General features: G+C 47.0%; 1 protein-coding gene across 1 annotated transcript in view; it reads right to left on the reverse strand.

Moving 5' to 3' along the window:
• Window positions 1-2,452: 2,452 nt before the first annotated feature.
• Window positions 2,453-13,756, reverse strand: part of ANK3 (ankyrin 3) — a gene marked incomplete at its 5' end in the record, with an annotated part of 223,232 nt that continues 211,928 nt past the window's right edge. The window contains 4 exons of the mRNA XM_084265470.1: window positions 2,453-3,861; window positions 7,345-7,437; window positions 9,173-9,232; window positions 9,355-9,438. Coding sequence (XP_084121596.1) covers window positions 7,369-7,437; window positions 9,173-9,232; window positions 9,355-9,438 — 213 coding nt within the window. The 3' untranslated portion in view covers window positions 2,453-3,861; window positions 7,345-7,368. The remainder of the gene's footprint in view (window positions 3,862-7,344; window positions 7,438-9,172; window positions 9,233-9,354; window positions 9,439-13,756) is intronic.

The following is a 13,756-nucleotide window of genomic DNA, read 5'->3' on the forward strand; positions in this document are numbered from 1 at the left end:
TTTGTCCCTTGAAAACCTTTTTCTCTCCCAGTAACAGACCAGTTTTGGTTTTATGTCAAGCACTTGGTAGCAGGCTGGGTCTGACTTTCCCATCTGCCCCCTGCCATACCCTGGGGTCTACATCTCTGTCGGAAAAACTGCTGTGATTTCCATGAAGCAAAAATATTTTCTTCCTCATGATCACCACATTTTATCCCTCCTTTGCTCACTCCAAGGTTAGAGGGAAACTGAGCCAGGAACTCTTCTTCCTCCAGCCCTAGTTTGGTGAGATCTGCCCTGAAAACAGAGGTCCCGTTTGAACCTACCCCTTCCTGCCACCCTTTGTCAATCCCAGCACACAACCCCAGGGCCAGGGATGCAATGAGTGAATGAGTGACACATCCTTCCTGCATCACTAGAACACAAAAAGATTAGCTCAGAATCCCTGCAGCGGCCTCAGCTGGGCAACCCCCAACCATCCAGCTTGCACCCCCATCTTGGTGAGAGGGCTGCCGAGAGCATCGTCCTTCCCCTGCAGAGCCCTCCAACTGCGTGAGGCCATGTGCCTGCTTTTTTCCAGGCCAAGCTCCTCACACTGTGTCTTTAGTCATCACTGAGATAAAACATACCACCAAAGGGCTTCAGTGAGTTTCGTAAAATTTTATTGGCTTCACTGAGCCTAAAGAAGCCCTGGTGATAAACTCCTTTGATGGGGGACCCATGCACAGAGAGGGTTTTGAGGGGTGTATGCCCCATGCTGGCCTGCAGCCGCCCACAGTAGAGCATGTCTTCATTTGCTGCACAGTGCATGCTACAGACAAAGCCTGTGTTAAACAACGCTGTGGAAAAATTAGCATTAATTAGCAGGGTGCTGCAACCCTGCAAGCTACTGCCATTTATCCCACTAATGTCAGTCCTGCTGAAAGCTCTTCAGATTTCTGACATTGAAACTATTATTTGCCACAAATAAGATGCAACTGATATTCTTTCAGAAATGGAAGGTATACAGTAGGATACTCCGCAGTATCACTACCAGGTAGCTCTGAATCAGATATCACAGGATGTGAATAACGCTGTGTTTAGCAACAAACTGTGTTTTAATAGACGTATGCTGTAGTCCTGTGACTTACAGTTTTGCCTCTAAGGGGAACATTCTCGCTGGAGAAAACACGAGGAATAAAAGGCAAGCATGCGTATTTCATGGCACAGCCCTCACCCACTCCAGGGTTGCCTGTGCCACTTGCTAGTGCTGGCAAGATTTCTGTTTTCCTTCTCAAATGAGCGTTTATGCTTTGACCTTGTTTTTCCCAAACATCCTGAGCTATTGTTGGACTCTGCGCTCTCCGTGTCAAACCAGCCAACATGCAGGAAATCCCGTTTGTGCAACAACTCTCATGAAAATTCAAACTCTGTAAATGTAGCTACAGAGCTCTTGTTCCAACCTTTGCTGCCTCCTCAGTATCAAAGCTTCTGGAGAGGCAGGAAGCAGTAACATGGATGGTCTGCGTGACCGAAGCTGGAGCACTGGGACCTGCCAGCCATGGGGGACTGCCCTGCCTAGATCTGCTGGCCTGGGTGGTGGTGGCCGTGGTCACAAGCTGCTCAGGTGCTGAGCGCTACCCACGGGTGGACCATGCTGCAAAAGCATCCTTGGGAGCATTGAGGCAAGCCAGCAGCTACTCACGGGTACTGTCACAGTCAAGACCAACTCCCCAAGCCTGATGGTGCCACATAAGTCCCCAGCAGTGGCAGAACTGTTGTGCTTCCCCTACACACCTCTGCTACCTGCACAGGAAACCTCACGGTTCTGCCTATCAAGAGACCTTCTGCCTGCCAGAATTACCAGCCTGGGTGCAATCACAGCATTCTTCCTCACCAGGCCAGGAGAGAGATGAGTCAAATGAAACGCTGCCTTTCTGATGTGGTTGCAGAGAGATGGAGCAAGGCTCTTCTACAGTGCTGCTCCTGCTTTCCTGCTGGTGCTCACCACCACCTTTGCTTCCAGCTGTAAAATCATGATAGAATACTTGTGTGTACGCACCCATACACCATTCACCAAAACCATTCTTTTTCATCCAGCTGAGGTAGGTACTCGTGACTGAGAGGGAGGCATCTTGCCAGGGAGGTCTCCAGAAGGACGATGGCTGCTGTTGGACTGTGAGCTGCAACAAGATGCTCTTGTTCTCCAGGAGCGTGAGAAGAGGCTGTGCGTACCTGCTGTTGCACAGGTCCTTTCCCCATGCCCATGGCATCTCCTGCAGTCCAGGGAGGTGGGTTTTCCTTAGCTTTGCTGAGGGCTCGCTGGCTGCTGTTTTCCTCCCCAACCTGGGGACAGGAGGCCAAGCGATGGTGGCCTGTCACCCGGGGAAGGCAAGGAGGCCGCTCAGGCAGAAGAAACCAAGAGAGAAGCCAGCAAAAAGCCAAGGTTGCTGGCCTTGTGAAACTACAGGTCAAGAACACTGCCAAGCACACGTTATCGAAGAGTTTTAACACAATTTATTTTATGCTTAAATAATCAACTAGATCATCCAGTGTTTGTTGTTTTCATACATATGTAATTAGAGCTATTATCAATGAATGCTGTTTCCATATGAATATAATCAACAAATTAAAGTATTTCACCAAAACCCAAATAAAAATGCCCTTTAAAACACAGCAGCCTTAACAACCTAATATTACACTGCTAGGATGATTACAGATGATTGGCTTACCGAAAGATTCTACATCTTATAGCCAGTACACAATACAGTAATAATTTTACAGCGTGCTGCCAGTCTATTAGCTAATAATTTCTCCTCGGTTCATTTAAAAAATATCCCAAACTTGTGCTCCTTGGAGCACCAACCCACTTCTAAAGCTGCAAGCATTACCCCTTGTTATAAAGCGGGAATGGATAGCACCCCCCTCCCCATAATGCAACTACTGTATATGCTATGGGGTTCAGGTCATTTCATTGAAAAAATTGGCAACAGCAACAAATATTAGGCTTTGTGTTGACAGAAAAAATCTTTTTTTTTTTGATGTTGCAGTATAGTGTTTGCAAAATTGGAAAAGATTTAATCAAAATAAGGTGAAACACATGCATCAAAATATTAGTACTCTGAAGAAAAATTTTCACAGAACTACAGAATTCCTCATTTTGGGAATCATTTCAGTTTGCAGAAGATTTTAAAGATTTTTTTAAAATCAAGCTAGCATTTTTGCATATACAAACATTATAATTGCTAATATACAAGAATCTGTGAAGATACACCCAGAATATATCCCTGTAGGTGCAGCCATCTGAGACACCTAGCCTGATCAACTCGTCTGCAATATTCTGTCTGTGATTGAAAAGGCAGTGCCTTATCAACGTTTTGTTCTATTCCGTTAGAAATTATACAGTGTCATTTATTTACAGCAAAACTATCAATGTTTAAAAAAGAAACAAATAGTGTTTTATACCCTGACAGTTTGGGTCCAAGAAAAATAAGGCGAGCTGTTGTGGATTTTAGTAACTTTTGTGTCTTTTGGAGGTTTCAACCGTTTCGTCTTCGTACCTTCCCTTCAGCCAGAGGAATTTGATTTCTTTTGAAATGGCATCAAACTGCTTGAAAGAAGCTTGTTAAACGGCATGGCATCTTGTATATACATGGCCTTGGTACCTGTGCACCCTTCGATCCTGTGAATGAACATGAATTTCCATGCTCTGTAAATTGGCTCATGCTAAATTAATTTTTTTTGTCTGGGTGTTTTTTTTCTTTTCTTTTGTTTTTTTTTTATTTGCATAAAAACCATGCGGTTAATGTGTGGAAGCAGCAAACACACGCACACTTTTAAAGGTGAATGTTTAATTCCTGTTGATTTTTCTTCAGTGAGTGTCCCTCTAGAATACTGGCAGTCCTACGGAAAGAAAAGACAGCACAAATCATTTCACTGTCTCTCATCAGGATCAATTCCATGTCTTTCCCCTGACCAAACAGAAAAGCCCTAATCAGTATCACAGAATTCTGCAATAGGATAAATCACACGCTTTCTGGGTAGGTAATGACACTAGCTGAGCTCTTGGCATGAAGGGGGAAAAAACGCAGCTGCAAATGGCCACACTGCTCCTGAACCAATTTACAGATAATGTTTACAACATGCTGCATTTCCTCACCCCAGAAAAAGCACCAGCTCATCAGATCTGATGATGAGGAGGAATAGGTCCAGAATGAGAGCACTGCACCTTTCACAGCACGTTTCTGTTTATTGTTTGCCAGCATCCCCACAGTGCTGGAAAACCTACAGTCACTTGGGGAATGTGAGCAGGAGAGCCAGGAACGTGGAGCCCAACCTTTAGGAGGCTTGGGAAGAGGAGTGGTCCCATCCATCTCCCGCCTGGTCCGTGCAAGTGGCAACTGAGGAGATGGGGGGGTACGGGAGAACCCAGCTCCTGTTCTCACACCCACAAACAGTCACGAAGCCACGCATGTAAGGACAACAAGCTGGTTACATCTGCTGTACGACAGTAATGCCTGGCAGCAAGCAGAGACAGAAACACATGGCTGACCAGAAGCTGGAAGACCTGCGGACTCCCCAGCACCTGGATGCATGGGAAGCCTGTTTGGGAGCACGGCTTGCGCAGCGCCTGTGGGATTTGGGCTGGCATGGACACGTCTGTTTACTAATCAGGTCACAGGTCCACACACATTCCCCAGGAGCGCTCGCACTTTCCTGTGCTAAAACAATCTGTCCTTGCCCATATCCGAGGTAGTCATAAATCTACGCTACTGCTAAAAGCTGCCAATTCACATTGCAGCAGTCATGCTGGCTTGCAGAGTGCCATCCTGTGGAACCGCCTGAAAAAGTTCTTGGCTTTTCCTTTCAAGCTACAGTTCACAATTGGGTTTTGTGGTTGGGTTTTTTTTTTTTTTTGCAATGGTGACAGAGACATTTTTACAGCAAAATCTAGCTAACATCATGGTTCTTATTCAAAGGAAAAGCACCACCTCTGCCTCTCAAACACGATTTTTTTGCCTTTTATGACCCAAAACCATCTAGTTTTCTCTCAGAATCCCCCATCTGCGCAAATATGTCAACTTCTGCATTCAAACAAAAGGCTTTCAATAGACTCCTGACTGGGCTCACAATTACTTAATGCACATTTGGTCATGCTTATCACCTCAGAGTTTGGGATGATGGAGATAGACCTTACAGAAAAAAGTTCCCCCTGAGCAAAGGATTATTATCTAAGGAAGACTTTCCAAATTCCTTGGGAGTTGTAGCACAGAAGACCTGCCTACTGGAAACCAAGGGAGAAACGCATGGGCAGTCATGGAAGCAAATTGGGTCCTGCAGAGCTCAGGCTCTGGCTTTCTGAAGGTCAGAAGAAGTTTCACACATTAAGCAAGGACTGCCTCATTAATGCCATTTTAATTCAAAATTAAATGCTTCTCCCTTACCCCCAATGTGTGTTGCATCACATTTCTATGCTGGCAGGCTCTTTATCTGCACTGCTTAAGGGATTCAGTGCCCCCACCTTGCCTTCACCGCCTTCAAATTCACGGATTTCCACTGGTTTCCCCCTGTGTATTGACAGTGGAGAAGCATGGGAGCCAACCTGGGTTGCAGTTTCATACAAGCAGTGATACCTCCCATATCTTGAGCTCCATGAAGGAGAAGGATGTGCCAAAAGGATCTCCTCCCTTTTCAAAACACTAAATATTTTACGAGCACATTAAGTGGCAAGCCACACAAAATGCTGTTACCCTATTAACGCACGTGGGCAGGCTCTCCATAAAAGCAGGAATTCGGCAGTCATGCTAGGTGTGTGCTGAAAGCACACCAATTGCCTTGCAGCACCCGCTCCTTAGGGCCTAATCCCGTAAAGCCCTCAGCTAGATCCCACACACCGAGTGCAGCTGGCCTCAAATGGCACCTCTCACATGCACAGAAAGCCTGTGCGGCTTGGTGGCTTTAGGGGCTGCAGCAGTCAGAGGGGACTAGTCACTCAGGAGAGACTCCGCTGCTGCCCTTCACCTCCAGGGCACTACCCGGTATGCTTTCCAGGTCCTGTTTCTCCTCCTCTTGTGTCCTACACTCAATCCTGTACCAGACAGATAGGAAAAGGGCAATGCACAGACCTGTACTCCATAAACCTCTTCCGCCAAATTCCTAAACCCCACCAAAGCTAAGGAAAACCAAAAAACCAGAAGACAACGTGGCAAACACTTGGAGCCGTGACTGACTGACCAGCCCTGACAGACACAGATGAGGTCCTCCTGCATTTACAGCCACTTCTGCTGTGTGGCTATCGCTGTATGATCAGTCAAAGTGACCTCTGGCTTCCTGCTGCACCAGCACGCTGTCACAGAGCAACCGCAAGGCTGGCTTAGTCAAGGCATTTGGCTTTGGCTTGGGAAGCCCTTGTGTTGTCAGCTGCTGCTTTGTTACATCCGTTAAGGCTGGATCAATGAAGTTCCCAAGAAACAGGCAGCAAGGATTATTTGTTGGTGAATATACAGATACTTCACTGGCTCTTATAAGGACTGTGAATGGCATAGGTGCGTGCAGATCCCATTCCTGACAGTGGGAGAAGCTTTTCACTCCCGGCAGATGCACTTGGGTGCAGTTCCTTTACTATTTCTGTTTAAGCTGACTGTAAGGAATAGAAAGTGCCATGGATTACAGACACATTGTAAAAATCTTACACTTTCTACACGTGAACTCAAGGTCTTTTTCCACTTACAAGATCAAGGGCCACTCTACTTAGCATTACGCTTGAAAGCAACAACAAGGAAGCAGAATCCCAGAAGGTTAGGAGTTGGAAGGGACTTCGAAAGCTCATCTAGTCCAACCCCCCTGCCAGAACAGGATCACCCAGACTAAATCACACAGGAATGCATCCAGGCAGGTTTGGATGTCTCCAGAGAAGGAGACTCCACAGCCTCTCTCGGCAGCCTGTCCCAGGGATCCGTCACCTTCACAGTGAAACAGTTCCTCCTGACATTCACACGGAACTTCCTCTGCTCCAGCTTGTACCCAATGATCCTTGTCCTGTCGCTGCTATCACTGAGAAAAGCCTGGCTCCATCCTCTTGACTCTCACCCTTTATTTATAAACATTAATGAGGCCACCCCTCAGTCTCTTCTCCAGGCTGAAAAGGCCCAGCTCCCTCAGCCTCTCCTCATAAGGAAAGTGTTCCACTCCATCACCTTGGTGGCCCTGCGCTGGACTCTTTCAAGAGTTCTATGTCCTCCTTGAACTGAGGACACGATATTCCGCGTGAGGTGCCACTAGGGCAGAGCAGAGGGGGAAAGCTAACCATCACGCAGCCCAGGTGCTAGCGCCCGCGCTGCACTGGAAGAAGGCTTTTAGCAATGGAAGAAAATCGATCACACTGACCATACAGTGGTAGGCTTCCAGCTTTCATGAGTAACTTTTCTTCTCCACGTGCCTGACTTCTTTCTTTGTCTTAACCTTGTAAGCTTCTCCCTGCTTTAAAGGAAAAGTATAAACATTAACAGTCTGTGGAGAGCACTTGGAACTATAAACCTGCTTCCAAAACAGGCTCCACATTTTGCTGCAATGGGATAAATAAAAGCAGTGAAATCACACCAACGCTTCATTCCACACACAATCCAGTTATCCACTCTGTGGAGCTGCCAAAGCACAGACCTGCAATACCATCTCCAGGTCTGCAGTTTCAGGACAACCCCTGGGCTGTTGTGCCTGGGTGGGCAGCCCCTCGGCACAGCCTTGCCATCCACAGCAGCAGGATTCAACGCCACCGTCATGGGAAAGCACCCTTACACCTTTCCCTAATGCCCTCCCAGCTCAGCCCGACTCAGCTGACATTTCCAATGGCACAGGCCATGGATGCTGCCATTATGCTTCACCACATCTGTGCTTTGAAGCACACAGGTTAGTAGCAGGATGAAAGGAGGAGGAAGAAAGCCATCAAAGAAACACCACGGAAGTAAAAACAATGACAGCAGCAAGCAGTGTGGGTTTCAGGGGCTTTAAAAGAGCAAACCCCAAAATAAAGCTCAGCTTCACTCATTAAAGCTAGTTCAATAATAATCTAAAAATAAACACTGGGGCAATCACAAATCTCACTCGCATCAGAGAAAGGCATCTGTTCGTGCGTGGTTATCGGCAGCATTCCCCCTCAGGAGATCCACATCAATGTATTTGTAACTATTTGTAGTTTCCAACTAATCTAATCTGCTGCAACAAATTGAAAATGGTTCCCCTTTGCTGGGCAGAATTTATTTCTTCCCTGATAAGGGACGACAAAAGAGAGGATGGAAATACGTTTTTTCAAACCCTCCATTATAACCCACCCCCCCTTCTTGTTTTTTACTACCACCAGCTAAAGGTTATCTGTTATCTTTGTTCCTGCATCTGTTCTCAGTCAGACAGAAGTTCCACTAACCCCAGTGACAAGGTTACTGGAGTACAGCATCCCTGGGGCCACATGCTGGGGAGCGAGGTACAAGCTCCCCCAGGCCATCTGTCTCCAGGGGTGCTGCACCTTCCTCGGGACAAAGGAGAGCTCCAGAAGGTACAGCCCACCTGCACCAGTCCACACCCCCAGAATCCCCTTCAAGAGGGGCTGGGGCATGCGGGCCCTACCCTTCCTACTGCCCTGCCTTCTTTTTGGGGGTGCTAAAGCCAGCCGCAGCTTGGCCCTGCAGAAGTGGCTCCACTTTTAATTGAGAGAGATGAAGTCCTGTCTTTGGTGCTTGTACAGGACACCATTATTTGGGTATGTCCATGTTCTCCCGCTTCCCCGTGAGCCCTCAGTCACTCGCACGGGGCTGTTACGGAGGTAAGCGAGGGGCCTGCAGGGACCAGACTTTGGCTTACTCCTTTGGGCTGGTAGAAAGAACACTACAACTGAGGCACAAATGCTGCAAGAATTGAACCAAGCCCACAGGCACAGCTCAACTTGAAGGCGCAAAATTGCCCTATGCCTGCGGTTTAAGCCTGCTGTGCCTTACATGGAAACAGAACTTCACACTTCTGTGCTGAGAGAATTCGTCCAGGCCCCTCTGGTGCAGCCCCTGACTGTGTACCTAGAGGCACAACCTGTCAATAACTGCAACCACCGCACCTTGCTGAGGCTTCTTGTTAAATGCAAACCTCCAACCCACTTTAGCAGCGCACCCCAGGAGCCAAAACAACCCTCAGCGCCTACTGTTAGTTCCTGGTAGTCCTGCGTCATTACCATTTCACCAACTCTCCTCTCATGGGGGATAACAACGCGTCTTACTACCTTCCGGGTGATCTGTGGGAAGCAATACACGAAAAGCATTGATTTGTTCATCCCCCTTACATTTTAAGAGGAAGAATTATGTTAAAAGGTATTACTTGAACACAAAAACTCAGAGTGATGTAATTCGTGATTACTTTTCTTGTGATGATGTTGCCTTCTTCGTCGGTAAACTGTTCCTCTGTTATAGATTCACCAGGAATGTTTTTTGCTTCCTCACCCTAAAGAATGTGTTAGAAGATTAGCAGTGCAACCTATATTCCGCCAAACCCACACACATTTCCACACCAATCCAAGCAACGAGCACATGCAAGCTTTTGCCTTTACGTAATAGCTTGCTTTATGTCACACAACTCGAATTGAAAGCTCATTTAGCATGCTGATACCTGTGCATTTATTCTACAGAACGATATCCTTGAAGCCTGTAGCAAGCTTCTAAGTGCGTCACTTTAATTAGCTAATTCAGGGCCTGAAGCTCTCTGGACAACAGATGATCTTGCGGTCAGTCTGAGTTGGAGGTACGAATTTGTCACAGTATCGCCTCTGATCACCCACTAGCTTCTCCCAGCTCCCGCACAGAGATGTGGCCTAACATCCACATAAGGTGGTGGAAATTTGGGATTTTTGAAGAGACAGTTCTGCCTATAGCTTGCTAAACACAAGGTCTTAAATGCAGGTGCAAGTGCTGGTCTGTCTCAGCGTTTACGAACTGCAGAAAGGTGCCTTATGTGATGCTTTTCCTAGCATGGTAGTGCCTGCCAAGGACCCTCAGTGGCCTGGTGCGGGCCTTGCTGGGATGGGCAGCACTGCAGCTGTGGCTTAGTGCCAGCAGCTTCCAGCACAAGTAAAACCTAAAAGCCATTTCCTACCTGCTCCAACAGTGACTTAACACCATGCAGGAGCTGCTGCTTGCATTACAAATAACTGATGTTACTTTTGGGCTAGGTGGCAGTCATGAACTCTTGCACTGTTGAACTCTGATGCTTTTACCTCATAAAATCATGTTTCCAAACCTGAGCAAAGCAGCAAGCACTGCACCTGATGCGTCAAAAGCATCCTTTCTCTGCACCCACTTATTTTGTATAAACAAACCCCGTTGAATCATACTGTAGCTGGCCCACATATGAAAAATTTACACACTTAAATATCCCTTCAAACCAGCAAACAAACAAAAAAATGCATAAAACTCTTCTTGCCCTCCCCCCCACCCAACCCACTATGGAAAAAATGGCAAACAGAAGGAGGAAGCAGAAAGAAACTTATAAAACACGTTATATCAACACCAAAATAACATTTGAAATGAGATTATTGCATCCCAATATCAAGCTTTTGTACTAAGCAGCACAGGGCAAATATATTTTCTGTTTATTATGGTCTGTACACTATGCAGTGGCCTATGCAATTGCAGCCTATAAATAGTGATGCTGTGTTTCTTTTCTTCAAGCTGGTTTCCCTGTGAGCACAGCTTTCTCAGTTCACACATTCCAACTTTGGATTTGGGCACTATTTCTAAGCTCCAAACCAAATAAACCTTCACTTTGCTTTACAAGCTGTTGGTCTTTTCTATAGGCAAGGTTTTCCATCTCCCTGGCTTTCGAGAGATGGCGGGAGGCAGAAGCTCTGAGATGGAGGAGGGCAGGTAATGCTGAGGAGAAAAGCACAGCTCTGAGCCCCCCATTGGCATTCAGAAGAGCAGAACTTCTGCATGTTTCATATTGAAAGCTGCGTCAGAGTCACCGCTTGATAGTTAAGCAATTAAACAGCTTCAGATGTTTTACATGTCTTTTCCCTCCACACTTTCACAGGATCTATATAACTGCAAAACTTGTCAAACTTTGACGTTTCAGGTGGGGGTGGGGGCAGCAGCATGAGCCTGCTGCTTCCTTTCTCATGAGCAAGACAGCAGAAACGAGACGGGCACAGGGACTGGGGCGGCAGCAGGGTAAAGATTTTGGGAACTGAAATCTGTGGGGTTTCCGAGCCACAACAAAACAGGGAGGAAATACTGATTCTGGAGCTGTAACGCTTTAGCCAGAAGCACAGCGGATGGGGAAGTAGCTGAACAGTTTCTTTCCTGGCCTCCCGCCCTTGGGCTCTGAGACTCCCCAGCACCCTACATGGTACCCGCGGGGGCAAGGGGGTGACCCTTTGCCCAGACGGCCCTCCCACCCACAAAGTACAGAGGCACCGAGTATCTACCCCATGAACAGGACCTCCGAAGCCATTACAATAAAACCCACAAGAGCCAGAAAGAAAATAATGTAGCCAGAAGCGAGGTCACCAGACTACCTGGCAGGGCAACACCGCTCACAGATTCCGGTCCTTGGGCTCCTTCCCGCTGGGATCAGCAAGGTTACTCCTTAAAATGGGTTAGGGACAATTACCGCATTCCGCTTTAAAATGAAAAATGCATCGATGCACTGAAAGGGGTCTCTTGGAGGAAAAGGCAGGTTTATAGGGTGGATCTTGGTGTTTTAATTAGCTACATGCTCCTTTAAGTGCAGTTTAAGGATAAATGTTGTGAATACTCACAGCATGCGTGAAATCCAGCTTTCACAATTCTAGTGCCAGTGAGCAGCTAAACAAATCTCAGGAGGCAGATCTGATTTACTGATGTTTCTAATCCTGTGTGTCTATAAAGATGTATGTTTACTAGGGAAAAAAAAATCAACCCCTCTTACCCACTGACAGCTTTACTTGTCAGATCTCAACCCAGCTTTGGGATAGAATGGCACATCAGATGACCTTGTTGACCTAAGCTGTTTTTAAACACAAAGCTAGTGCATCTGCGTCGTGGCTAACGAATAAAACTCTTTCCACTGCATCATACCATGCAGGCTTCGTTTTACCCTTGGCCAGTCAAAATCACTGTCACACCACCAACAGCATTAGAAAGGCAGGGAGAAAACTTAATACCGTGACTTCTGGAAGCTCAGTTGCATTCCTGGGTCTAAGACACACAAAGGCTGCAGCCCGCAAGCCTCAGTCCCAGAACATGCCAGGAAGCTTTGCAGAGCAGAGTGCTTTAATGTCACCCTGCTCGCTGGAGTGTAGTCCTGCCAAAACCAGCTGGGAGCCTCTCTCTGCCGCTCTCCGGGACAGAAGCAGAGAGCAGCTTCCTCAAAGCCTTCCACCAGCTCCACTGATTTTTCTTAACAGTTATTTGCAGATTATGGGTGTTTCCAGCAACCTCCAGATAAACGGAGTTATGCAGTCAATGCTGCAGTATTATGCCAAAGTTCGCTGCAGATTCCCCAGAGCTCTGGTTCGCTTTCGTGTTTGTTTTGTTACCAGAGGGATAATAGTACCTTTTATTCCTCCTATACATCTAGTGTTGTAACAGCAGAGAAAAAAAAAAGATGCAGCTGGATGTCCCTTACCGAGACAGATATAAAGAGGAATTTAAAAGCAGATGGGAAACCAGCAAGACAGAAAGGTCCTAAACACTTTACTGTACCAAAGACCAGGGGCAATGCTGCACTGGGAACAGGAGCTGTACCAAAGCATGTGGACTTGCTCCCTCAGCCAACCCCCTCTCAAAGTCATAATCCTTTCAGTCTCCAGATCGCATTCTTGTAACGTGTACAGAGCAGATGTGCCATGGTCTCCTTGGTTTCTCAAGCCTCTGTGGCAATGACAGTAGAAATGAACAACCTTTGTTTAGGTCATTTTCATCAGTGAGCTATGCCTGCTCAAGGAGTTCTTGTTAATCAGATGCCACAACTCTGCCTGCACCTGTGCCGAGTCTGTACTTGCTTGTTTGCAGATCTCCAGCTGAAGCCACAGGGAGATAAAGGCAGGAGAACTGCAGCAAGCCAATGGGCAAGCCAAGGAGCCCTAGAAGGAAACCATGCCACAGAAACAGAGCAGTCCAGTGCTGAGACCTGGGTCATAGGCCCGTGGAACGTTGTATGGGAGACAACATGACGAACAGACCTTGCAAAAGCCCTTTTAGTCTGTGGCTTAATTTACCTCTGCGTTACCTCCGTGATGCCAGCAGATCTGACCATGCTGGCCCCCCCAGGGCTCTCCAAGCCCAGCAGCCGCTGCAGTGGGGAGGCTGCACCCAGCTCAATGCATGAACAGAGCTGCTCCCCATGTGCCTTACACAGGGCACAGGCCCTCAATTCTCACCTGCAGGCTAGCCATGTTTTTACCTCCCTTAAGTAAGTTTCCTCCAAGTAATAAGATCATGAAAGCTGCTGGCTCTAGTTTTGACTGTCCACCAGCCCAGGCTCCTGTGCCACTTTCTCCAGTGCCGGCTGAAGCAAACCCTCTGCAGTCCCTAACAGGGGATTTCGTAGGCAAAGCACACAGGAAGAGACAAATCTCTTAAAGAGAATTGGCAGGAAACAACAAAAGTACGAGATGCAAAATGACATCAGTTGGAACAACCTAACCCCCGCTTAGAAATCTATTTTTTTTTCCATTACAAAATTCTACCATAAACCTTTTGGCAAGAATCTTGCTAAAGAGTTTTTGCCAAAAATTTGTACCCATGAAAGATTTAACAACCCCTGAAAAAGCATGAAAAATTAG

The sequence above is a fragment of the Gallinula chloropus genome (assembly GCF_964237585.1).
Source record: "Gallinula chloropus genome assembly, chromosome: 5".
NCBI classification, from domain to species: Eukaryota; Metazoa; Chordata; class Aves; order Gruiformes; family Rallidae; genus Gallinula; species Gallinula chloropus.